General features: G+C 47.1%; 1 protein-coding gene across 2 annotated transcripts in view; it reads left to right on the forward strand.

The window, feature by feature from the left end:
* CAPZB (capping actin protein of muscle Z-line subunit beta) overlaps positions 1-27,875 on the forward strand; it is a 162,656-nt gene that overhangs the window by 81,917 nt on the left and 52,864 nt on the right. For both annotated transcript variants that reach the window (XM_043995416.1, XM_043995417.1), the window contains exon 3: positions 24,945-25,066. In XM_043995416.1, coding sequence (XP_043851351.1) covers positions 24,945-25,066 — 122 coding nt within the window. The remainder of the gene's footprint in view (positions 1-24,944; positions 25,067-27,875) is intronic.

A 27,875-nucleotide genomic window follows, 5' to 3' on the forward strand; every position in this document is an offset into this window, starting at 1 on the left:
ATTGAGATATTTGAGATAGTAATGAAAGCTGAGCAGGGCCCACCCTTCTTCCCCCTCTGATCCTCAACCACAAGGGACAGTATCTGCTCCATGAAAAGGTGGGAGATTCCAGTCTGCTCAGCACTGAGGCAGCCGATTGGCCTTCTCTGCCACCAGGAGCTCAGCGTCAAGGCTGTGGCTCGCTGCCTTTATGGCCACTAATAACATTTGTAGCTGGACTAGGATAAGGCTAATCTGATCTCATGCTTCTCATCCTGCCTTGGCAGGACGTTGGACTCCTTAAACACAACGGGCTGCTTGGGGTCCTCACAAATGACCAAGAAGATGCATGCTGGGAGGGAAAGGAGCTAGCCAGAGGCCTGGGTGTGAGTCCCAGTGAGATCTTGGAGGACAAGTCATGCCCTCAGCCACCTACACCAACCCAGATCAAAAAAGAGGCATGTCTATTCCATACTCACTAAATGGGGGTCTAGACTTCAAGTGAGCTCCTGTGGCAGCCCAAGCACTTGTGGAACTGAATTCCACTTTTGGACAACTCAGATTTTTAGGACGTTTTCCCCTTCGGTATACCAAGCAGAGCCTGATCACCCTTCCACTTAGCAACTTTTCAGGCACTTGAAGCTAGCTGTCATCTTCCCCAAGGCTTCCTTTGTCCAGGCTCACCATCTTCATTAAACACCCCTATGTAGTTCCTTGCTGATAAATATTTTTTAATTGACCCGAATGGGGGGAGGATGTCTGTGTGTCCCTCGTCAGTAGGAATCCTGGCAGGTGTCAGGACATGTTGGAGAAGGGTGGATGGCGATCATAGCTGGATTAGAAATTGACCAGGGCAAAGTTTGGCCCCTACAGGGAGATTTCAGTGTGGGACACAGCTGGTGCACGTGTTAGCACTCCTCAGGGAACCTCTGGAGGACAGATGGGCATCTCCTTTATGTGAGGATGGTGATGATCATCACTTGAGTTTTCTCTTCAGCCTTCATTTTTGGAGAACAAGAAAACCGTACTGATTTGGAGTGTCTGAAGTGGTAAAGATCATAACATAAAAGTTTTAAAAAAATGCAGTTTTTATTAGTTTAAAGAATATATATTAGATGTTTTATACATGTCTATATTCAAGTAGATATAAATGTACACGTCATTTATAGATGGAGAGAAGGGAATGATGAGCAAGAGGAAGGAGGAGGCAGGGTCAGGCAAAGAATGAGAAAGAGGCATCATGGCCTAGTGGATGGCCAACTGGCCTCAGGGACAAGGAGGTCTAAATACAGGCTTGCCTCTGACACACACTGACTGGGGGATCTCAGGCAAGGCCCTCAGCCTCTCTGTGAGCCCAGTGAATGCTCTCAGATGAGGAGTGGTACACCTGCATGAGTAGAGGGCATTTCCTACACCAAAGAAATCATACATCTAGGAAATACACAAATAAGTGAACAAATGGATGTAGGCTCTCATGTGTGCGCACACAGAAATAGACACACGCACACTATAATGTCAACCAGAATGTAATTATTGGGTCAGTTGTGGGGCTTAGGGACCTGCTTTCTTTCAATAATTCAATAATTTTTGTAGTTGTTGTGAGAGACCTGCTGAGCACAGAACTCCGTGCTGGCTCTGGCAGAGATACATATGTAGTTTGGGTAAAGGGGATGTAACACTTTTCTTTACACTGACCCAGAAAGATGAGTAGGGTGAGTCTGACTAGTTCTCCCGTACAGAAAAGAAGCCGACACTGAGGACTTGAGTGATTTATTTCCCTGTGCTCACACACAGAGTGGGCCACTTGTGTCTCTGCTGGGCTTTGGCTCTGGGCTTCCCAACACCAGAGCTCCCCTCTTTCCACTACACCCTATTGCAGCCTCAGTGATGTTCCCTGATCATTCATAAGAGGCCTTCACAAGACTGACAGAGGGGGCAGCTAGGTGGCGCAGTGGATAGAACACGGGCCCTGGAGTCAGGAGGACCTGAGTTCAAATTCGGCCTCAGACACTTAACACTTACTAGCTGTGTGACCTTGGGCAAGTAACTTAACCCCAATTGCCTCACCTAAATAAATAAATAAACAAGACTGACAGAGATCTGGGAGCATCAGGGAAGGCTTTCTGGAGGAGTGGATGCCCATCTGGGCCTGGGCAACAGTAGAAAAACCAGCAGGGAAGCAGGAGAGTGTGGCCTCCTCAGACCTGCTTCCTGTTCTTTAGAGATTCGAATAACAGCGGGAAGAAAAGCTCATTCACAAGTGCCTGGCTGCATTTCGGTGCCCACATTTTCCCTGCCCATTTGCTTAGCTCATCTTTCTTTTCCCCCAGAAAGTAGAAGAAAGCACATCCTGGTTCAGATTTTAGCAGGTTCTATATCACTGAGTCTGAAGTAAGATTTTATAACTCGGGGCCTGGTGCTGCTCATTTTGAGGACTAAATTTGCGTCCCTTCTCAGTGTTACCAGTTTGTGGTTTCCACATGTTTTCCAGATGCTTGGTCTTGTTCTCTTGATGCCATACACTGCTTCCCTTCTCTGGCTATAGCTGCCACCTTCCCCCTTTGTCCCCGATCTCCTGGATCTTCTGCTTGGTACTTGGGACCAGTTCTCATTTTTGTGGGATTCTGGCACTGGTGTCCCTTCTCACCAAATTTCCTCAATATAGTCAGTCGTCTGTGCTTCCCTGGGAACCTTCCTGAGAGAAGGAGTCTGCCCCCTTGGCTGATGGACAGCTCTAGTTGTTATTCCACTAGCTGAAACCTGCCTTCTTAGCTTCTGCCCCTGGGGCCTGTTCCTGCCTCTCCAGCCACACTTCCCTGTATTCCTTCCTCTGTGGGTTTAGCCCTTAAGACCGGGTCTTCCTTTTTCCTCCCTCTACACCTTTTGCCTCCAGTCTGTTCCCAGGACCATGTTTTTTTTTTTTTTAATTAATAAAGTATTTCATTTTTTCCCCGTTACATGTAAAGATAGTTCTCAACTTTTGTTTATACAGGCTTTCCAATTTCAGATTTTTCTCCCTCCCTCCCCCCTCCCCTAGACAGCAGGTAATCTGATATAGGTTTTTTATATTTATATATATATATATATATATATATACACACACACATATATACACACACACACACACCCAGGACCATGTTTTTAGAATACATTTTTATTGGTATCTTTTGTTTTTCTCTCCCCTACATTTCCCAATGGATCCTTCCTTCCCCTTCCCAGAGAGTAATCTCAGAAAACAAAGAAGAATAAAACAGTTCAGCATAATTGGTCAAGATCTTGAAAAAGCCTGATAGACGTAGGCCAGCCCGCTCTCCCCATTGGCCATTTGCACCGTGATTGTAACTATGCTGCAGTTGTTGTGTAGTTTGTTCTTTGGGCTCTGCCTTCTCGACTGCAGTGACTGCGTTGGGATGGATCGTCTGGGTTTTGTCTGTATCTTCCACACCAGGCACCTGCTGTAGATGATACAATACCCCGCGAATTGAATACAATGTTGGGATCCACCATGTTGTCTCCAGCTTCCTTGGGATATGCTAGGCTCAGCAGTGAAATCTCTGGGTCAGAGGGTACAGCCTAGGGACTTTGCTTGCACAATTCCATGGCTTCCCCATGGCTCTCTCCTCCTGCCGTCATCCTTCTCGTCCCCTCCAAGCCTGGCAGTGGTGGAACCTGAGTGCAGCACACACCTTTCTGTTTGTTACTGCAAGGGACAAGGACATCTAGTGTGGCTGGCAAGAAGCTAAGCGGACCAGAATTCGGGATAGAAAGAAAAGAGAAAGCCCCTTCGAACTCAGCCCATGCTTGGGAGCCCCTCCCAGCCAGTGGTAGTCTGCTGGGAGAGAATGGGATGGTGGTGCTAGGGGGCACAGAGTAGTTTCGCCTGCCCCCTTCCTGTTCCCTGGGTCACTCACATCCTGTCCTTTGCTGGGGAATTGACTCTTACTGCCCCCCTGTGTTTCCTGGTCGCTGCTTGAAGAGGAGCTCTGAGCTTGGGGTTGAGGGGGGAGGAGGAATTCATTTCGCCTCCTTTTTTGGGTCATTGGCCCTCATCAGACGGGACACTTTCCGTTCATTAGTCGGACAGTTTGTGGTTTGCCCTTTTGCCACCTCTGTTGTGGCTCTCTCGGCCCACAGAGCCCACAATTAGAGTTTATTAGAGAGACCGTCAATCATTTCTCTCCCAAGATCCTTCCCAGGAGAAGTTGCACAAGGAACCATATTCATTTGCCTCACTGTGAGCTGCCTGGCCCTAGGCTTACCCTGCAATTAGTCTGCTTGCAAATAATGACTAATTAAATCCTAAGTCCCGCACATTCACCAGGGAGAAAGAGATAGGAAAAGCTCTCTGAAGAACCCAGAATTGAGGATCCCGGGGAGCTGGTTACCTTGGGGGTAATTGAGACCCGCTAGTTAGGGGCAAGATTGGGTTTTGCAGGTGGTGGGAGGAGTTTGGCCCGAGGAAGCCTTGGGAAGGAAGGCCTAGCAGCAGGCCACCGGGAGGAGGATTAGGAGCCAAATACTGGCTTTGAATGAGCATTCATTTTCTCTGTTCTGGAATGCAGATCAACACCGGATTGCTATAGACTGGGAGCTAGAATAACACCATTTGTGTTCAGAAGAAAATGGGCTCGGGCTGGGGGACTGGAGGTTTGCCCCCAGGCTGGAAAGGATTATCTCGAATGCAAAGAGGTTTTTCTTTTCTTTGCCTTTCTTCCCCCCTGTGAATTAGGCGTAGAACTATGAGGCACTGGCCTTCCGAAGTGGCGCTGGGCCTTCCCAGCATCTCCTTTTGGTCTTTCTACTTCTCTTCGCTGTTAGATGCAGCCTTGGAGGGAGTGGGGGGTAGCTGGCGCTCGTGTGGAGGTGGACCGAGGGGGCTCACTCTCCAGAGGTGGCTTCTTACTTACAAGGGCCTTGCTTAAAGCCGCTTCACATTAAGTGTGGACTCGAATTGTAAATAAGCTTGTTCTCATCTTAATGCCAATGTGCCCTGAGGCCCTAAGTCATGAGCCCAGCCTGGGTGAAACCCGCTTCTGCCGGTGTTTTATCCAGGTTCTAGGAGGCAGCCTGTGCTGGTGGATGCTTCACCAGGCCTTGGAGCTCATAAAGGCCCGCCAAGCTCCATCCAGTGAACTGCGGTTATTGATTATCTTCCCAAATTGCATCAGGCTCTGCATAGAGAGACATCCAGGGGAAGGGGTACTCTTCATGCCATTGGAGGGGGCTCCCCATAGTTTCCTCATGTCAAAACAAGGAGCTTGGCTTTCTGACCTGATATCTGTGGTCCTATGATCTTGTTAGCCCAGAGGCAGCTTCACACCTTGCAGTCACAAGGCACAGTCTTGGCTTCTGTCACCAGATGCTTGCCCTAAGAAGACTTGTGTCCATCCTGAGATTTAGTCATTTTTCTGGAAACTAGACCGGCATGGACATTGTCCTGAGCTGCTGTGGTGGAAGGGCACCCTGGGCTCTGGGTTCTCTTTCCGTTTGTACTGCTTGCCTATACTGTGTGACCTCAGGCTAGCTGCTAGACTGTGAACATATCTAGGCAGAGACCACCTTTGGCCTTTCTTTTTATTCCAGTGCCTGGCATTTGGTGGGTAGGCCCTTAGTGAATGCTTGTAACCTAGACTGACTTTCTCTGTCTGTGCCTCAGACTTGGCTTTCAGTAGTCCTGCTTCCTCTGGAAAGTGAGGCAGGAACAACATGGACCTAGATGATGGTCTCAAAGGTCTTTTCTAGACAGTTCTAGGTCCTGCAGTCCTTTTTTTTTTTCTGTATAAGGTTTTTTATTTTTTCCGTTACATGTAAAGATAGTTCTCAACTTTTGTTTATACAAGCATTACAATTTCAGATTTTTCTCCCTCCCTCCCCTCCCTCCCCCCTCCCCTAGACAGCAGGTAATCTGATATAGGTTATATCTATATATCTATATACATATACATATATATATATACACACATATATATACACATAATAACATTAATCCTATTTCTGCATTAATCCTGTTACAAGAGAAAGAATCAGAGCAGTGATGCAAAACCTCAAAATAGAAAAAAAAAACAACAGCACCCAAAACAAAAGAAATAATATGGTTCAATCAGCATCTATACTCCACAGTTCTTTCTTTCTTTTTTTTTCTTGGATTTGGAGATCCTCTTCTATCATGAGTTCCCTGGAACTCTTCTGTACCATTGCATTGGTGAGAAGAATATAGTCCATCACAGTAGGTCAACACTCAATGTTGATGATACTGTGTACAATGTTCTTCTGGTTCTACTCATCTCACTCATCATCAGCTCACGTAAGACCCTCCAGGTTTCTCTGAACTCTTCCTGCTCATCATTTCTTACAGCACAATAGTATTCCATTGTATTCATATACCACAACTTGTCCAGCCATTCCCTAATTGATGGGCACCCCCTCAACTTCCAATTCCTTGCTACCACGTAAAGAGCAGCTATAAATATTTTTGTACACGTGGGTCCCTTTCCCCCTTCCATGATTTCTTTGGGAAAAAGACCTAAAAGTGGAATTGCTGGGTCAAAGGGTATGCACAGCTTTATCGCCCTTTGGGCATAATTCCAAATCCTGCAGTCCTTTTGACATGATGCTCGTGTTAAAGAGACTGGACAGGTTACCAGCCAGCACATAGTAAGGGTGAACTGCTCCTTCAGGAGAACTAGTTTGTGCAGAAGCCGAAAGGATGAGCAGATGAAGCTGTTTTTAACTCAGGATACCAAAAGAAGCAGACAGAGGGCTGGGAGAGAGAACCCAGCGGGATGAATTAGGATGCAGTACACATTGCTCAGTCACAAGGAAATTATTTGTCCTGTAGAGGAATGTTGGTTCCCTAATTTGGGGGAAGCACTCGGGTGTTGAAGCTGCCTGGAAAGTTGCACACTGGGAAACAAGACGGTGGTAGGAAAGGCCTTAAGTAGCCATCTAGGCCAGCTCTCACATTTTGCAGAAGAAGAAACTGAGACTGAGAGCCGGGGTCATAAAAGGCAGCATCAGGACTTGAACCTGGGGGCTCAGACCATGAGTCCACAGCTCTTTTCCTGCAGTCTACCACCTCCACCTGAATTGAGAAAAGGAAGATGTCTTCAGCTTAGTCTCATCTTTGGGTTGAGTAAAACCGTCAGAGATTGGGGAGGTTTGGTTTCTTAATTACCAGGTGAGGGAGAAAACTCCCCAGCCCAGACCTCTCACCAGTTCCTTTTGGCAGGCATGTGCGAGGCATGATTCCCTTGGGAGCACTTGCATTGCCCTCTTGAGACCTTACATGCTTTGGAAAGAGGAGAACGGGCTCTGGCTTGCCTCCTGAGAATGTCAGGAATGTGTGCAGGTGCTGCTGGGCCCTGGCAGCTGGGGGGGGGGGTAGATTTGGGTCAATTCATCGAGTGTCCACAAACTGCTTCCAGCAAGTTGGACACTGGGAATACCAAGCAAACAAAGACCACCATCTCTGGCCATGGGAACTCAGACTTAGATGAGGGAGGGGAAAGAGATGCACACCCGCACGTGATTGGGGGGGGGGACACAAGGGGGAGAGAATTTGATTAGAACAAAAGTGTGAGGCTGTGGAGAGGAAGGGAAGGCCGCTCACATCCCGGGGCTCAGTGAAGGCTTCCTGGAAGCCATGGGGCCTGAGCTGGGCCAGGTTGTGACTTGCCTGCAGTTACACAAAACAATAAGAAGGTGGATCACACTTCTGTTATGTCCTTACTGTGTGCTGGGCGTTGAGCTAAGCACTCGAGATACAAATACAGGGGAGGCAGAAGATAGGGGAAAGGGCAGGCCCTGGGGATAAGGCTGCTGTCAAGGAGGCTTAGAGGTCTCAGTCAAACAGTGAGGTGAGCGTGGCCAAGGCCCGGCATGGGTTGAGGTGTTCTCAGGGGGTGGATGGAGGCTGCTGGTACAGGACGTGGGGAAGTTAGAAGAGGGAGTCTCAGCCAGTTAGTGGCCGAACTCTGGCCTAGGCACCAGGACTTCTCCCGTACACGTATGCTATGTCAGGCTCTCTGAGGAAGACAGCAGCGTCCCTCCCTTTATTGCCATGTACGACTTGATGGTCACAATTGAGATGCCAGTAGGAAGGGGTTGGGAATGATCCTTTCCTTGCCCCTTAAGTGTAACTTCTTTGGCTTGAGTCCCTTGATGCAAAACCTCAGAAACTCGGTGGCAGCCCTGGGTGCTGGCAGTGAGGGCTCTGGCCTGCAGAGATGCAGGCAGGGCGCTCCACAGCTGGCCTGCTGCTGCCTTGGGGTCCATCCTAAGCTCTTCCATCCCGTCACACCTGGCATTTAGGAGGCTGCATGTTCTGGAGAGAAGAGCACTGGACTAGGATTCCCAAGTCGGAATCCCCACACCCAGCCCATCCCTGAACAGGAGCCTCCTCTCCCACACTCCTGCCAAGCAGTTGTCCAGCCCCTGTTTGAAGGGCTCCCACAAGGGGAACCCACTCCTTCCCCAAGTAGCATTTTAGGAAAGCTCGACAACTCTCTTGAACCTGGGTCTGCCACTGCAGCTTCTAGCCCTTGTTCTGAACTGTGCCATCTCAGGGGCATGTCTGGGGGGTGTCCACCCAGGCTCTCTTTTTTTCAAAGCTCAGCATCCTGGTTCTTTCAGTCTGTCAGTCAATCAACATATGTTTAATAAACACTAATTATAATAGCTGACATTTCACTAATTCATGGTTTAACATTTTCAAAGCTCTCTTTATACATCATCTCATTTTGCCCTCACAACAGCCCTGTGTGGTAGGTGCTATTGTTATCCCCATTTTGCAGATAAGGAAAGTGAAACTGAGATGTTAAATGACTTTCCCCTTAAGTGTCAGACTGGATTCAAAATCTGGTCCCCCACACTTGATCTGATGTACCACTGGGCTGTGGCACGCCAGGCATTGTGCCAGGCAGTAGGCATGCAGATAGGCCTTGCCTTCCAAGGGCTCATTCTATGGGAAGAAACAATGTATACCCAGATGGTATAAGAACGCCCCATCTGGATATAAAGTAAATGTGTGGTCGTTTCCAGGGAAGGCCCTGACAGCTGGCAGCATCAAAGGAAAAGCCCTCTCTGACCTGGTGGTGGTATATGAACCAGTCTTCAGGGCAAGATCTTACAGCACTGCACTGCCCTGGGTGCCTTCCCTGCTCAGCAGCACCATTTCTAAGACGCATTGCCTGGACTCCACACCACACCATAGACAAGGGCAGACCACAAGAACTGTCTTTCACCTCCCCAGCCTCGGACACTCCACTGAAAGCTGAGCTTGGCTTTCCTTTTAGGGAGCCGTATAACCTGTTGGTTTATACAGAGCAGGCAGGCCTCTGTATCTTGATGCTCTCTGGCTTTCTCACCTTGAACACAAAAGGGAGCTGGGAGACAGTCCAGTCTTGGAGCTCCTCAGGCTCTTGGGAATCTCCTTTCAGCCCTTCAGTAGGTGAGGTGGCCCTTGCTGCTTAGTGACCCCTGTTGATCTGATCAGCTGAAAAGGCCATAGTCTGTGCCTTCATTGAAGTTGTTGATGAGAAGTGTTAAAGTCCACCCCAACTCCAGGGAGAAAAAAGAGCCAGTGCATTTTGTCTATTGGACACTGGTTTAAGGGTTTCACTTAGTTAACTTTAGGACATAACATGAATCCTCTCTGTCCTTCTAATCTGGCTCAAACTCTGAAAAACAGTCACCTTGGGATCTTATATATCTTTTTTTGTGAACTCTATGGTTCAGGTAAACTAGCCTAATAATGACAATAGCAGCATTTATGTGGTGTGCCTACTGTGTGCCAGACACTGTGCTAGGTGTTATTATCCCCATTTTATAGTTGAAGAAACTGAGGCAAACAGAGGTTAAGTGACTTGTCCAGGGTCACACAGCTAGTCAGTGTCTGAGGTCAGATTTGAACTCTGGTCTTCCTGACTACAGGCCCAGTACTCTATTCACTGCGCCTCCTAGTGGCCTGTTACAGAACTATTTCCTTAATTAAAAATTTTACCTCCTGGCTCTCTTTGTACAAGCCGTACCCCACCCCACCACCTGGAATGAATTCTCTTCTCTTCTGCCATTGAGGGTTTCTGTCTTCCTCCAGGCCTTGTTTTAGGTGCTGCTTCCTGTTTACCCCCTTGAAGTGCTCTCCTTCTCCAGTGATCTTCTTGATAGAGTCCTTTGAGGGTTTCTCTTTTTGTCCTTGTGTGTCCCTGGTTACCACAGTAAGAACTTAATGACTGAAGATTGGTTTGAAATTGAAGGCTTTTTTGTTACAAGGAGGGGGAGGAGAATAAATTGAAAAAAATAATTTAACAAAAGTCAGTGCTTCTGCCATCACACAATGCTAAAAACTTGAAAGGGCTTCCAGAATCAGGAATCAGAAGAGATGATGGCTCCCCCCGTGGTAGAGCACGCTCATTTCCCAGCTCTGCTACTTATCAGTCATTTGCCTTCTCTATACCTCAATTTTCTTATCTGTGAAATGAAGGGTGTTAGATCTCAAAGTTTCCTGTGGCTTGGGCCCTTAGTAAAGAGATCCATCCAGTCTTTGTCGTTGGGGCTCCACCCTTGAAGGACAAAGAAAAGGGGTGAGCCTGGGCTTATGGGTGAAGGTGATTTTTTCCCCCTTATTAGAACCACCACCCCACAGAGTAGATTAAGTTTTTCCTCCTGTTAAGTGGGGCCATTTTCTCCCCATGACTCAGTGGAATTACAGTAACTCCTAATGAAACACAGGGCCCAAATGGGAGGAAGTTCAGGTGTCGACATCGAGGTACATGAGCCTGGATGATTCTTGTGCTAGAGGAGCAGGGCAAGAACAATTGTCGAATTTGTTTAGGGCTCACATTCTACAACTGGCGTGCCAGCACTGGCCCTTGGCGTTCAGTGAAGAGTATCTTCATTCTATAACCGAAACATGAAGAATCCCATTCAAGAATGAAGCAGGAAGTATTCATAGAATTCCATGAAAACGCTAGAATCCTTTGACAGTTTGTATTTGGAGCGCCCGACTGGCCCATCTTTGTAGAGACCTTCCTGTCCAGGAATGCCTGCTGTAAATGATGGGTAACGTTGACCTTGGAAGCCTACGTATGGCCTCTAATTTATTGCTGTCTGCACAGCTGATGGCTGTCATAGCTGCTCATTATTATTCTGTGATGAGCGATGGTACCTTTATCTTTCACCATCCACACGTACATCAGTGAATTAAGTATTCTCCATTTATTTGCAGTTTCCCCTCTCACTCATCACAGGGCCATAGTCACTGTCAGGTGTTAAAAGAGAATGCGTTCTTGTCCTTTAACCTAGCCCAGCTGCCCACCCTGGTTCTTTCTTCGTGAACAGACCTCACTTGCCACTGCACCCTCCTGAGTGCATATCCTGACCTAAAACCTTCTGGGGGTGATTTAATATCCTTGTAATCCACTGAATTTTGGAACCATCGCCCTGGGGCTGAACTGTGTCTTATTTAGCGGGTTAGCAGGCACAAAGCCCCACTAGATTTCGTGGGCCATAGACCCCAAACCATACTTTACATTGTAAAAAATTAATTATTCATAACTAACCTGGAAAATTATATATAATTGGATTTATGAAAAATTATGATTATATGAAAAACGATAAATTTAGAAAAATTATAATTGGGCCATAAATCCCTTCGTGGTTGCCATTCAAATGTTAGAATATTTTTGAATTGACTAGCCTAATTTGGGGGGCTAATCTGACTGGAGGACTAATCTGGGGACTTTTGACTATTTGGCTATCTGACTTTGTTAATTTAATGTGGGCCGTTGATAAAGTTCTACCACATTTCTCCCAAACTTATAAACTAAAGATTAAGAAGCCTCTTAACCAAATAATCAAAGCAGAGTTTATTTATGAGATACTATTTCAAATTAAGAATACGGGAAATAAAATGTACAACCTGACTGCGGTCTTTTTCCACTGCACTTCTTGAATACAATAAGGGCCTTAGCTGCCTCCCGCCTCAGGGCACATTACACTTTCTCTCGTTTGTATTTAGGCCTGTAACCTTGTCAGCCCCGTCTCTCCTTTTCTGAACCGAACTCTCCTCCTCCGTCCTCGTCAGCGCTCCCCTCTAGTCATCCCCTCTCCTTAATCTTGTCTCTCTATCTAGTCCGTCCTCTCCTCTAGTCAGCCTCTCTCCTAGTCCATCCTCCTGGTCCATATATACCTTTTCTTCTCTCCACTCAAATCTCGGGGCTTCCTTCGCCCCCACAGACCAAACTAATCCGCCAGCCAGAGCTGCAACTGGGGGGGGGTGCTCTCGAGTCTCATGCCTCAGCACAGGCTATCCTTCAGATAGCTCCGCTCAGGTTGGAGGGAGCTGGGGGCTCCCCCCACCCCCTGTCTGACCTGGCATCTTGTATAGCCCACGGGGCTTTTTCTCCTCAGCTTCAGCTGAGGAGGTGGGGGAGAGACCCTGAGGGCCTAAGGCTTTCCAATCTCAGCCTAAAGGTAGGGTCCCCAAATCAAAATAAATTTCCACAACATCCCATCTGATTGGCCATCTCTTTGCCCACACTTCCTGCTGCCCCTTTTGTTCCTCTGCTCCTTCCTTCCAATAGTAATCAAGTCAACACTGTCCTTGTTTCTGAAGAGAGTATGTCAGTTGTATATGGCACCACGGGGAGGGGGGGGGGGCGGGGGCGGGAACCAAGCAAGAGACTTCACAGACCAAAAACACCCTTGTCTCCTTCTGCTAGAATGTAAGCCTCTGGAGGACAGGGACTATCTAGCTTTTGCATTTATACCCCTAGCCTGGTACATACATAGTGAACACTTAATAAATGCTCTTCATTCATTTTAAATCTCTTTGCTAACAAAAGCTGACCTCTTCCTGGAGTAATATTTTCCAGATAAGAATAATAATCATTGGCAGCTAGGTGGCGCAGTGGATAGAACAACAGCTCTGGATTCGGGAGGACCTGAGTTCAAATGTGCCCCCAGACACTCGACACTTACTAGCTGTGTGACCCTGGGCAAGTCACTTAACCCTCATTGCCCTGCGCCCCCCCCCCCCCAAATAATAAGAATCATAATGATCAATCCACCTCGCTTATTCCACAAATGAGAAAACTGAGGCTCAGAAACCTTAAAGATCACTTAGTTCAGCCTCATGCTTTGTAGATGAAAGGCTGAGACCGCAAGAAGGGAGAATATTCGCTCAGGGTCCATGAGTTAGCAAGTGAAAGAGCTGGGATGACAGCCCAGCTGCTTGCTCTGATCCCAGTTCAGCCCCATTTCTGCTGTACTCTTCCTTCTTTGAGCATACTTTGAAAATCTATTTTTGGGGCAGCTAGGTGGCGCAGTGGATAGAGCATCGGCCCTGGATTCAGGAGGACCTGAGTTCAAATCTGGCCTCAGACACTTGACACTTACTAGCTGTGTGACCCTGGGCAAGTCATTTAATCCCAATTGCCTCCCCCCCCCCCCAAATAATGTAGTTGTATAGTCCTTTCTGAGGGAATATTGAGCAGATGAGCATCTTTGGTGCTTTTCTACAAAGCTAACTCTTGTTAAAAACTATCTGCCTTATTGGAAAAGATACTTCAAGGAAAGTATGCCTCCTAGGGCCCCTGAACAGTCCATGTGTGGCCCTGAAGGGATTTTGTTTTCCTCACCACTAATGGTGGATCAAAACTTCCTGTGATGGGGAAACCATTTTGTGTCTTGCATGTCTTTTACTTCTCTCTCCCCACCCCCAAAAAAAGATGGCCCTTGCTGTGTTTAAGAGGTCATAGGATCAGCTCTTAGATGCCCTGAATTTTTGCAAATGAAGATGCCAGAATCCAGAGAAGAGGAGATTTACCTGAAGGTCACACATAGGTAGCCAAGGGCAGAGTGAGGATTTGAATCCAGGGTTTGGCTTCAGGGTCAGGACTCCTCTTCCCCACACTCTAGATTAGAAACCCAGGCCTACCAAATGTGCACAGGGGAGTAAGTGGTTCCTAAATATTTGTTGAATGAGCAAATGATTGCAAAAGGTAGCTTTTTAAAAGTTCTTGTTGGCTTTCAGTTTATTTCCAGTATGAGCAAGGTAAATTTAGTGGAAAGCACCCTGGATCTCACATCAGAAGTTAAATTCTTACTCTGCCACATACTGTCGGTGTGACCTTGGCCGAGTTAAGTCACTGGAGAGCTTCTCCCCAGTAACTATTAGTAGGAGAGGCAGTGCTTCTTCACTCAATGTGTCCAACTGGAGGGTTTACCAAGCAGCTCCTCATGGGCACTGTGGTAGAAGGTGTTCTTGTTCAGGAGTCCTCAGGGTGCCCCACACAGACAGCTGTCCACCCCAGCGCCAGGCCGTGCCTCCTCTTTGTTGGTGGCACAGAAAACTTAACGAGTTCAGTTGACCAGGAATGTTTTTGCTAAGTAGCAGGTAGCTGTTTGGGTGGGTTGCATCATCGTGCCCCAGATTTGGAAGCTTGATAAGGAGCACACAATGATCAGATGCTCTAAGAATGGTCATCATATGGGTCTCCAAGGTCTAGGGATTCAGACAACCTCTCCCCGGGTCCACATCGCTCCTTAGGCCTCTGCATCAGCAGCCCATGTCTCAGGGACTTCTGTGGACCAGCTTGGCTCCTTTAATTGTTACTCTGCTAATGAGGAATCAGTAACTTGTGGGTGGGCGGTCGAGTGGGACTGTCCAATTTGAGAGGCAGCCTATGAACCAGACAGGACATGACTGAGGCCAGGGCAAGCCTCGTGGCATTATGGAACCCTTATCCTCAGGTCTGTACCAGTGGAGTATCTAGTGGATGACCGTACACACAACAGTTGTTGGAGGTGATATAATGGAAGGAATGGCAGAATTGGAGTTAGGAATCTTTGTGTCTAGACCCAGCTCTGAAATATGCTTACTATTTGGGTTAGGGTGAACAAGTCACTTCTTCCCTTAAGCCTCAGGTTCCTCCTCTGTAAAATCCTTTTACTGCCTCCCTTCTAGAGTTGCTGTGAAGAAAACACTTAATAAACCTTAAGGCCTGCTAGATTTTAAAGTTAATATTGTTAATTCACAGCATATCAGACATTTCTCAAAGATTTTCCCCTTTCCTTTATTTTTAAAATATCCTTAGGTTTTGTGTCACTTGCCCTGAGGTCCGGGGGCAAGGAGTGGTGGGGCATTAGAAGGGATCTGCAGCTCTGGAAGGTGTATGATTTCTCTCTGGACACAGCTGATCCATATCCATTGCACACCTGGCCTGGAGTCATTGGTTTAATTAAACTTGGAGCATACCCACTTTACAAACTTCAGGGAAGTTTATGGTTACGTGCACACAACGGAATCATCGTTTATTGCCCACTGACTTACAGCGTGGCCATTTTCATTTTCTTCCTTCAGTTTGTCTTCCCATTGTCCTGCTCTTTCCTGATCTGCTCACTTGACAGAAGCAAGCCATCCTCTCTTGGAAGGCCCCATGCTGCCCAATGGCAGAGGCATTCAGGCTGAGAACAACTGAAGTCCAGCTTGTGTCTGGGCCAGTAATGTCTATGGGCAGCTGGGGGGGGGTGTAGAAAAGGAGGAGAAGCTGTTGTTTCCTTGCCAACACGTCAGCAGAATGGGAGAGTGGTTGGTCTTCAATGCTCTCCTAGGGATTCCTCCTACTGTCCCCCATGGACACATGCTTTGGTTTCGGAGCCTTCCTGATGAACACCCTCATACTGGGTAGGAAGAACTGGAATGAAGTGAACTCCTTTTTCAGAATGCTCATTTAAATACAGTTACCCCCTTTCACCGAGTTAAGGGACCACCTGAATGAGGGAGGGAGTAATTTATATTGCATAGTTGCAAGGCAAGCCCACCATAAGAGAAACCTGTTGACATCTGTGTGCATGAAGACCTCCCTTCTGCAGGGGCTCTAGGCCTTTCCCAGAGAGCCTCTTTTCTTCCTCAGAACTTTTCTTCTTTAGTCTGGCTCTCTGAAGAGTGATTCCCAGCAGACCTAGGGCAGTCCTACCCCCAAACCTAGCCTGAGACCCTGACTAAGGTGAAAAGGAAATTGAGAGAGTCTGAATGCAGATCGAAGCATACTATTGGGGAGGGGGTGGTTTTTTGGTTTGGTGTTGTGGGGGTTTTTTGGGGGTGGTTGGTCTGTGTTTTCTTTAACAGCATGGAAATTTCATAACCTTTTCCCAACCCTAAGGAAATAAGTTTTGTATGACTGTACATGTATAACCTATATCAAATTGCTTGCCCTCTCAGGGAGGGAGGGAGAGAATTTGGAACTCAAAATTAAAAAAAGAAAAACAAAACAACCTCATGTTTAAAATTGTTTTTACATATAAATGGGGGAAAATAAAATACTGTTTTTGAAAAAGAGAGAAAACAGTCATTAAGAACTTCCTATGTGCTGGGCACTGTACTAAGAATTGAGGCTACAAAGAAAGGTAAAAACAGACCCTGCCCTTAAGGAGCTCCCATTTCAATAAGAGGGACAGCTTAGAATAGATGGCAGGCTATCTCCAAAGGGAAGGCACGGCAGACGAGCAGATAGGGAAAACCCTGCAGAAGGTGTCAGTCATTTTAACTGAGTTTTGAAGGAAGCAAGCTGGACTAGCTAAGAAAGAAGCAGAGGGGAGGAGAGAGAGGGTCCCAGGCATGGTGATTGGAGGCATTGTCAGATGCAGAAAGCCAGAGCTCTGTACCACCTGCCCCCCCATCCCCCACCCCTTTCTGGGCTTCCCCATTACCCACCCTTGGGAGGGGAAGAAAGTTCACCTGATGTAGAGTACTCTAGCTCAGTGCCTCCACCCTATAACTCTTCCCCCTCTCTGAGCACTCTTCCTTTCTCACCATGGCCTCTTGGTCTTGTCTGGCTTCCTTCAAGACTCAGCCCAAATGCCAGCTCTCCTGGAGGGTTTTCCCAGTACATTTACTGATAGTAACCTCCTTTTGAGATTCTCTTCTGATATACTTTGTATGTATCTTGTATATCCCAGGCGATTCTAACGTCTGTCTCCCCCATTAGAACATAACTCCTTTGAAGCCAAGGACTGGTTTTGCCATCCTCAGTTTCCCCAGCTCTTAGTACTATCCCTGTTACTTAAGTACTTACTAAATACTTGTTGACTGACTGACTGTAGGAAACCCTCAGCAGTCAGGTGGAAGCTGGGAAGAGGGGAGGGTTTGGGGAAAGGATGACGAATTCTGTTTTGGACACATGGAGTTTGCTGGTGCCTATAGGACATCCCAAAATCAGTTGGTGATGAGGAACTGGAGCTTACGAGAGCAGGGTTGGACACACACACATCTAGGAATCATCTGCATAGAAATGATCATCGAACCCATAGGGCCCAATGAGGTGACCAAGGGAGTGAATATGAGACAGAAAGAGAAGAGGGCCCTGAACTGGACCCTAGGCCATACCCCATGGTTAGCAGCCAGTAGGTGAACAAATAGCAGAGGAGACCAGAGAATGGTCGCATAGGGAGGAGGCACATCTGGAGGGAGCAGAAAGTTGGGGAGGTGCCAGGATTGTGTTTGTCCTGGAAACAACCCCGAGCATTCTCTGTGGGGTCTGTTTAATTCAGCAAACATTAAATACCTTACACCTGAAAACACTGGCCCAGGTACTAGATTGGGGCAAGAGAGTCCTTGAATGGGGAAAACTTCCTTTCTAGTAGAGAAGAATTTATAGAATGTTTTATGGCTTCAAAGGCTTTCCATGTATATCGTCTCATCTGATAACCACACAGATATTCAATGCAAAATCTCTCATAATAGGCCATTGTGTGTTCCTGGGGAAGAAAAAACCCCAACAGCCTTGGCTCACAGGAATGTACCTAGTTAGGATTTTGAGAGGCAGTGAATATTGGCTATGGGATAGAGAGCTCACCAAAAGAGAGGCAGCTTCTAGCCTCCAGCACTTAGCACAGGGCCTGGCAATAAATGTTGGTGGGCAATTGATTGATTGGAAATAAAGTAGGCTTGCCATCTTTGTTAATTGAGATGTTATTTCTGTTCTGCTCAACAAAGCCAAAATAACTTTTCAACGTTTCACTTTTCTTTCCTTTCTTTCCAAGAGAGACCCCTGCTGGCTGCTAGCAGCATTTCTATCCCTGAAATGGTTGAGGAGGAAAGGGCTGCAGACCTGTTCTCCATACCATGTTTTCATGACTATTGCTCATCAGAATATGTGCGGCAGGGTGAACAGAGTCTGTTTTAAATCCTGATCTCTCTAACGATGGGCACTCGGCCAGTGTTCACATCAAAAGAGCATGTGTTCATTTGGCCTTTAAGAAAAAATTCCAAGGTACAAAGGATGCAAAAACTAGGGCTCCATGGATTAGATTATCCATGGATCTGAACTGATTTGGCTTGGGGGCGGGGAGGGAAGAGAGAGAGAGAAAGAGAGATTGAGATTTAAGGGTTCATCTCAAGTTTCCTTTTCCTGGTTGAATATTTTTTTCAACATTAATAACTAATGGAGATGAGGAAGAGACAAAGTAGAACCATATGGATACATAAACACCAACCTCACTTGTGGCCGGAAACTTCTGATTTGTATCTCTTTTCATAGGATCAGCTGTTGGTCTGGATAAGAGAAAAGCATTTGGTTTTTGCAACAGCAAGAACAAGATGGGGCATTGTCAGTTTTTTTAAGAAGAAGTGTTTTATGGTGCAGTGGGAAATTCTCAGGATTTGGAATAAAAACATATACGTTCAAATCCTGACCACCCTGACACTTACTGTGTGACCTTGGTCCAGTCACATAATCTCTGTTTCCTCATCTGTAAAAATGAGGTGCTCTATCTCTAAGCTCCCTTTCAGTCTTACTTCTGTGGTACTGTGATCCCCATCCTCGATTTCAAATGTGGTGTTCTGGGAGAAAAGAGGATCACTGCTTTATATCTGGAAGGGACCCTGGAGTTCATTGAGTTTGACCTCCTTGTTTTTACAGATCAAGAAATTGATGCTGAGAGGTTAAATGTCTCACAGCTAGTGAGGGACTGTGGCAGGATTTGAACCCAGGTCTTCCTAGCCACCTGTCTATTACCACACTGTGCTACTGCCTACAGAGCAAGTGCTTAATAAATGCTGGTTAATTGAACTTTTTTGAATCAGGATTCAGAGCTATCCCTACTATCAGCAACTATTTATTAAATGTCTTTCATGTACAAGACACTTTGGTCTTTAAGCAAAGACAAGACTTTCTATCCCTTTGACTCGGGATGTTTTCCCTGACTGTCCCCCATGCCTGGAATGCTCTTCCTCCTCCTCTCTGCCTCCTGGCTTCCTTCAAGTTCCAACAAGAATCCCACCTTCTACTGGAAGCCTTTTCCAGCCTTTCTTAACTCTAGTGCCTTCCCTCTGAATCATTTCCCATGTATCCTGCATATAGCTTGTTTGTACATAAGTGTTTGCATGTTGTTTCTCCCATTAGATTCTAACCTCCTTGAGGGCAGGAGCTGGCTTTTGCCTTTTTGTGTGTTCTCAGCATTTAGCGGAATGCGCATGGTAGGTGCTTAACAAATTTATTGACTGCCTGGGAATGTTGTTGAAGGGATCCTTGTACAAGTATGGGTAGAGCCATTGTCTAGGCACTGGGATGCAGGTCCCCTTGAGGACCATGTCACAGTCTACAAGGGGAGGAGATGACATACACACGACTGAAATATAAGAGAGAATTTGAGCCATTCATGTGAGAGTGATGAAGTGATAGGAGAACTCACTATTAGCAAGACTTGGCAGAGACACTTTCACCATGGAGGTGGTATCTGAGTCGGGCTTGCAGCAGTAGGGCTTCTGAAGCACAGGGGGATGGTGTGGAAATGGACTGAGAGGCTGTAAAGCCTCCAAGAACCAAGGAGGTGCAGAGTGGGCCTGGGGTTTTTCTGACATCACATAGAAGGAGTTGTAAGGATCAGTGTCAGGATTTAAGCCCAGGCGCCTCTGGCTCCACACTCAGCGCTCTTTCCTCTCTCTCATGTTGGGTCTCTGCTGATACTTTGCAGCTTTTTGTGTAGTTTGGCAGGCTCAAGGGGTAATAATAAGCAAGAAGGTCGAAGGGGAAGGGGTGTGTGTCTGTGTCTTTGTCTGTGTCCAGTTAGAGCCAGAAGAGATGTTAGAGATTAGCCAGACGCAGCTAAGTGACTTGTCCAAGGTCACCTTGTAAAGAAGTAGGTGACAGAGCTGGGATTTGACCCCAGACCCTCGACCTCCAAGGCGAATGCTCTTTTGACTGCCCTCCCTTGCTGCTTCTTTCAGGTTGCAGAGGCCTTTTAAGGCTGGCCTTCCAGGCAGAGTTTGGGCTTTCTGGAAAGGCAACAGGGATCTGCCAGCCATTGAAGGGCTCTGAGCAAAGGAATGAGCTGGTCACAGCCATGCTTTAGGAGGAGGAGGAGCCTCGTAGCTGGGCATGGAAGGAATGAGAGCGGCCAGAGCAGGGGAGAGGCAGAATATAAATAGAAAGTCAAGTAAAGAGCTCACAGCAGCGATAGAATAGGTGTCAAGGCATTCTCTAATTGTGAAATCAGTTGCACGAACAATAATTGTATAGGCAAGCAGAGGAGAGATGACTTTAGCTGGTCAAAGGCATCCCAGAGGGTGTACGATTTGAGCTGAGTCCTGAGGAAGAAGTTAACTTAAATCTCTCTAGCTCTTTACAGTTTAGAAAGCATTTTCCTTAGAAACAGTCCTCATCCCCAGGGTAGGCATTATTATCTCCATTGTAGAGATGAGAAAGCTGAGGCCTAGAGAGGTTAAGGTGACTTTCCCAAACAAGTAAACGATGAGGTTGGGACTAGAGCTCACATCTTCTTTCTCTACTTCTAGCATTGGTTGTCCTGAAGCCCGAGTAGGATTTGGGTGGGCCAAGAGCAGTGGGCACGGCATTCTGAGGAAGTGATGTGACTCTAAGAAAGCACATGTCTGTGTCTGGCCTGTCTGGAGGGAAAGAGCAGATTGGACTGTGACCACTAAGCCCACAGGGCACCTGGCACAGCCCAGCTCTGTAGGCAGAACTCTCCGGGCCAAACTTGTCATTCCCCATGACTCGGAGAATGTTATTATTCCAAAGCAGATGCATCTTTGATCCAAGGAAGCAGAACTGATGGAGAAGAATCCAATCCACACACACAGTCATAGAGGGCAGCTGCTCAGGTAACAGTAAACGATCAGCCGTGGCAAATCGTGAATGTTTCCAAGCAGAGCGAATCGCCGTAACATGCGGGACTTATGGGTTACATGTGTGTGTGTCAACACCTTTCAGGCCATTGCCAGAAAGCCTGGGCTGCAGATTAAATTACCACCCTTTTGATGCTGGTTAGTGCATTGCTGAGGAATTCGAAAACATGGCCCAATTCCACCTTGAACCGGCCATCGAGCCTGCTCGAGGTTGGGCACCACATCCGCCCCCTGTATTGTGCCCTTACTTTGATGGGCTTTAGTCCACGCTGCTTCAGAAAGCTTACGAGCCCAGGTGCCCATAGGGCACCTCCCTACCAGGGCATCGTTGCTTCACATTCTACCCTTGTGGAAGTAAGTAAGATGGGTTTTCATTCCAAGAGCCTTTATTAATCCCCTGTGGCATGCAAGGTCCTATAAAGCAGTACATAGGACTCACCCTGCTTTCAAGAAACATACAGTCTAATAAGAGGAGAAGGACAAGGACAGGAATATCTGTGATACAGGGGAGAGTGAGAAATTGTAAGGGCAGAGAGAAGTGTGGGGGTGGGGTAGGAGCAGAAATAGACAATGTTAGAGCTAAGGGAGCTGTAGGGGTTCACCAACCCAACCCCATCGTGTGGCAGGTGTGGAAATGAAGGCTCGGGGAAGGGTATGGGAGCTTACAGGGTCCAAGTCAGCATTAGGCTTGGGGTCAGGCTCTTTGTATGGGACCAAACCTAGCTCTTCTTTGGCAAGGGGACAGCATTTTCTGTTTTACGCAGAGGCAGAGCCACCCTCCATCCTGCCTGTAATTCCCCTGCCCCACCCCCTACACGTGATCTTCTAGTTTACAGAGAGTTAAGGAAGAGATAGAGTGAATATTATGCCCTGGGAGTCCTCATTCTTTGAAGTTGGTCTGTGAGCCCAGGGAATAAAGTATTGACCGAAGGATTCATTGTTCAGTTGTTGGACTCTTTCCTGACCCTGCGGACCACAGCACACCAGAGCCTTCCTTCCTCCGCTATCTCTCCAAGTCTGTCCGAGCTCATGTTCCCTGCTTCTGTGACGCTCTCCATCCCTCTCCTTCCCTGCCACCCCCCTCTCCTTCTCTTTTTGCCATCAGTCTTTCCCAACAAATGGGGCTTTTCCAGGGAGTCCTGTTTTCTGACCGTGTGACCAAAATGGGGCAAAGAAGAAGAAATGTAAAGGGCATCAATCCATGACCATTTATACAGTCTTCAAGTTGAGTTTTAAAAAGTCAGCTTCACAGGCCTGAGTTGGGGGAAGCACAGCTCAACAGCAGTGAGGACCTAGAAGGATAATCTGTAGGTTTTAGTGGACCTCAGGCTAAGCGTGTGTCCTGGCTCTCCCTCAGCAGCATTATGCCCTCTTACGGCATGATGACCAGAATAAGGGGGATGGGAGCCCTGCTGACTGTGCTCTGATCAGATCACATCTGAAGGTTTGTGTTCAGTTCTGGGCACCGCATTTTAGCAAAGATGTGGATAAGCTGGATCCTGCTCCAAGAAAGGACAACCAGGGTGGTGAGGGCGTGCTCTAAGTCCAGATAAAGAAACCTTGGTTAAAGGACTTGGAGATGTATGTGCAGCCTGGAAAAGAGACAACTTACAGAAATCCAGTCTGTCACAGGGAGGGGTTAAACCTGTTTTGTGTGGCCCCAGTGGACAAGACCAGGAGTGGTGGGGGAAGCTGTCAGAGACAGGTTCAGCCTCAATGAGGCAAAATTTGCTGACAGTGACACTTGTCCCGAAGTGGAAAAGGCTGCCCAGGGAGGCAGTCGATGCCCTCTCACAGGAGGACTTCAACCTTCTGCTGGAGGCTGGATCTGACCACAGGTGACTCCTGTTCAGGACTGGAGTGGATGAGGCACCCAGGAAGGCATCTTTCACCACTCAATCAATTTGTACACAAATGACCAACATATAGAACCCAAACTGACCAGCATTTTGTATTTCTCCACTCCAGCTAGAGTGTGCTCTTTGCTGTGTTGGCAGTGGTGTTGCACAGTTTGAGATTGGCTTTTTACAAAAAAACAAAACATACGTATGGTTATGGTGAAATGATTTCTTGTCCTAAAAATAAAATGAGTTTAATTCAGAACTAGAAGGAGATGACAACTCAGGCACAGTTTTCAGGGGACCTTATGTTGAGTGTTCCCATACTTAGTTCAAAGAGAGTTTAATTAACATCCCAATTCAGAGTGGCACATCATGATATCATGAGTCATGGGCATATTTGGTTAGCATCATCATCAATACACACTATTGAGGTCCACCAAACTTTAGTTTGTTGCTGTCAACTTAAACTGTTTGCGGGGAAACTTTTTCCCCCCCTGGGGCAATGGGGGTTAAGTGACTTGCCCAGGGTCACACAGCTAGTAAGTGGGCCCCATCTGAACTCAGGTCCTCCTGAATCCAGGGCTAGTGCTTTATCCACTGTGCCACCTAGCTACCCCCTGAGGGAAACTTTCTTGAGGAAGGAATCAGTGAAATTAGCCATATAGCCCTTAGTTATTCCCATTGCAAATTTGGAATCCTGAGCCAAACTTAGATTCAAAAAGTGTGTATTAGGAACAAGAGATAGCAGTGGGGGGGATGGGGAAAATCATGGTGATAACCTCATTATTCTGTGGCTGTTTAAGACTCCCAAAGCTATGATGCGAGTGTGCATATCCCCATTTTACAGATGTGGAAATTGAGACTGAGATATGAAATGTCTTGTCTGAGGTCATAGAAGCTACTGAGTTTCAGAGCCCGAATTCAAACTCAGGATGTCTGACAGATGGAGACAGGGCTTGTACATTGCCTTGTGACCAGAAATATTGACAATCAGAATCAACACTGAGTTTGAACCCAAAAGAAAGCAAACAGACACATTGGTGACGTAAAGTAAAAATTACTCAGGCGATGAGGAATCACTTTCAGAAAGCGATGCTGTCACTTCTAAAATTTGTCTGTGGTTGAAATTTGGTGGGGTGGCAGCTGTGGAGGAATTCTCTGAGCCGGAAGGCCGTCTTGTTAGGCCCACAGCTGTCAGGTCCCCAAAGGGTTTGCTTTCCTTAAAGCAGCAGGTACAAAGAGCAGTGGTCTCAGCCGGTCAAGGGGATATAACTTGCATTGGGTCACACAGCTAAAATGCATCAGAGCTGGGATAAAAACCTGCATCTGTTGGGTCCAAGTCCAGTCTTCTTTCCAGAGGGGAAGTCCTTGTGGCCACGCTTCCCTTTCTGCCTCTGCCACAAGCAGTATCTCCAGTGAGTCACCTTGAAATAGGTGAAGAAGGAAGCAAGTGGGATGAAGGTGCCATGAAAAGCTACCTGTGTAGCAGATGTGCATGATGCCATTAGCCAACATGGTAATGCTTGGTCAGCTTCCTGAAGAGTATGGGCCATTCCAGCCGGCCCAGCAGCCTGGGGGAGTTCTCAGGCAGGGATGCTTGCTTTGTTCTTCTGGCCGCCCTTTGGATTCCCATGCATTTGAGGTGTTTACCCTCTTCTTAGTCTCCACTAGGCACTTCACCCACCAGGGATATACAGTGTGTGCTTAGTTTTATTAGGCCACACTAGTGGCTTCCCAATGAAAATTCAGCTTGTTTTTGAGCAGAGACCGTGTTCTATTGTAATCCAAGTCTGAGGTTCTTTATAGAGAGGACATGGCTGGTGTCAAAGATACATTTGTGGAAAAGAAGACCAATCCTGGAGTTTGGGCAAAATACCAAGAGCCCAAATGTTCAATCAACTGACCACGGTGTGGCCCCTTGCCAGCCTCAAAGGGATGTGTCTCGTTTTAACCCCTTCTCTTCTCTTTTTGCCTGGCAGGTCCCCAGCCTGTGCGAAGATCTTCTGTCCTCCGTTGATCAGCCCTTGAAAATTGCTAGAGATAAGGTGGTGGGAAAGGATTATCTTTTATGTGACTACAACAGAGATGGAGATTCCTATAGGTGAGCCCCTCCCCTAAATTCAGTCACCCTGGACAGCGCCAACCTTTGGGCAGAGGCCCCACAACAGATCTGTGGGGTCAAACAGATGTGGGGAAATTGAGGCTCACCAAGGTTAAGTGAAGTTACTTAATATGTTGGAAATGATGAAACCTTGCTGATTCTTTGTTTCCCCATCTGTTTCATGGGATTGCCAAGGACACAAGATTATCTCTGGAGGAAGGCAGCTTGGGGCAGTAGAAGGAGAGCTATAGGATGAGGCCCTCGGGCCCTTGGTTGGAGAGATGATCTAGAGTGGCTCTCTAACCCATCTGGATGAACAGCTTGGTAGCCCCTTCCTGCTCCTCCTCCTCCTCCTCCAGTTCCAGCCAAGTCCCTGGCCTCAGGGAGCCTCGATTCTAATGGTATTGTAATGGCTTTTGAATGGTTTCAAAGGATGATGACATTTCATTGGTTTTTCTGGACATGGCTTACAGTTGTGTCTACTTTTGTGGACAGACACCTGCTTATTTGTGAAGGGATTTGATGGCAGTGGTGTGTGTATTGGCAGATGGCACCTGCTCAAGCAGAGGGGAAACCTCTGAGTTGGGGCTTTTAAATGAATCAATTTAATTTTTAACTTTAAAGTTATGGCTCTTATTCCACTTGACATTTTTTTGTTGTTACTTTTTTTTAATCTCTGATAACTCAGTCACTGTTTTCTACATCTTTTGTCACCCTCCTGCTCAATAAATTCCAGTATCTCCCTATCACCTGCAGAATCAAATGTTTCCTACCTCCCTCCCACCCTTTTCCAGTCTTCTTCTACCTTATATCTCACTTGTGCGTGTGTGTGTCACTCACACACATGTGCATACACACACACACACACACTCCCCCTTCCTTCCCTGCCCCCCAACCTTGACCCTGCCCTTCTTGCTATTCCATGAATATGACAGTCCCCGCCTCCACTTCTCAGCTGTCCTCCCTGCCTGGAATGCTTTCCCTCCCTCCTCATCTCTGCTCCCAGTCTCAAGTCACATCCTCCCTTGCACAGGAAGCCTTCCCCAACCCCCCTTCCTTTTGGTGCCTTTTCTCTGTTGATTCTCCTATTTATTTATCCCATCGATAGCTTGTTTGTACACTTTGGTTTGCTTTGTTGTCTCCCTCTAGGGCAAGGACTGTCTTTTGCCTTTCTTTGTATCCCCAACTTCTAACAAATGCCTAACAACTAGGAGCCTCATGAAGACACATGAAACTATTTCTTTTCATTAGTTTCATTTTTTGTAACTTTTTTTAGCTGAACAAACCAAGCATTTCTAGTAATACCATTGTTTTTAAGCCCTGAATGAATTTTTTGTTTCCCCTGCATGTGAACAGGTCTTGTCCTCCCGTTTGAATATGGGCCAGCTCATTTGCAGATGGAACCATTTCTTAGCTGTAGGTAGTACCATGTATGCACACATTTGCACTTGTACATGTTCTCAGAAGCTTCCATTAAAGTCTTATCGATTTCACTGAATAGCAATGGTTGTTATAAAAAACTCAGCATTTTGCTTTAAAAGCAGAATTTTCCAGTGCCTAGTTAGCCCCAGCCAAGATTTACATATGGATGTGAACTGGGCCAGCTAGTTGGCACGGTGGATAAAGCACCAGCCCTGGATTCAGGAGGACCTGAGTTTAAATCCAGCCTCAGATGCTTGACACTTAACTAGCTGTGTGACCCTGGGCAAGTCACTTAACCCTCATTGCCCTGCAAAAAACAAAAACGAAAACATATGGATGTGAACCAAAGTATCCTCTTCAGGCTTCCCAAGCAAACTCTGAAGATCGCCCTCGTCTCAGTACCGCCATTAGTGTGACTGAGCTTTTAGCACACTTAACTACTGGTCGTGAACCATTGTAAGACCCAAACACTTGCAGCAGTTTGCTCCCTCCTGGGACCTGCTGCCCTACTTCGGCTCTAAAGAGAATGCACTGCTCCAAGGTTCTGTTGGGAGATGGGAAACTGGTATTCCCAGAAAGCCACCTGAATGTGTGTGACCTCACGCTGGGTTTCCTGTGTGCCTCCTTAAGGCCACTGACCTCCACTGACCTGTGCTCTAATGTCCTGCCCCCTCACCTCCTCAGGGGCAGAGAGAGCCCTGCATCTCTCTGCCATCTGTCCTCATGGATATGCTTGAGGATTCTCACCAACCTCTAGCCAAGCTACCTGGGATCTTCTGCCTTCGTGCCGAAGGATCAAGTATTTCATGTTCCCAGTGATGGGCTTTCTTCATTCTGCTCCCATCAAGACAGCAGAGCGTTTGGTCACAGGAGAGTTGGCTTTGAGTTCCATATTGTCTGTGTGGCCTTGGGCAATCTCTCCAAGCCTCAATTTCCTTATCTCTAAAACGGGGAGTATAATACTACTTACCCAACAGGGTGTGTAGGTGCTCAGGGAGGCCTAGCACCTCTGGTGTGAGGGCTGCTCATCCACCCATGCTATCCACTTTCCCCCAGCTCTCACCGTGGCTCCAGGAAGCTGTAGCATGAATAGCTTCCACACCCCAGGAGAATTGTCTCAGCAGACCAGGCTGAGGGTAACTGATACACCTCAGACCCATCAGTGAGTTAGGGGTATCTCTGCCAAGTATGTCAGGGTGGAATGGGCAGGTGAGAACAGTTTGTTCTAACAGCCATGAAGGCAGCTGAAGCAGGCACCAGGGAGCACTTAGACCATGGTCCGACATCAAAGACATCAAGGTTACTAGTGCATGCCGGGCCGTTGCCAGTCGTCCTGACTCTTGTCCTGCCACTGGACTTCAACTCTGCCTCCCTTAAATCCAATTTA

This window comes from Dromiciops gliroides, chromosome 3 (genome assembly GCF_019393635.1).
Source record: "Dromiciops gliroides isolate mDroGli1 chromosome 3, mDroGli1.pri, whole genome shotgun sequence".
NCBI classification, from domain to species: Eukaryota; Metazoa; Chordata; class Mammalia; order Microbiotheria; family Microbiotheriidae; genus Dromiciops; species Dromiciops gliroides.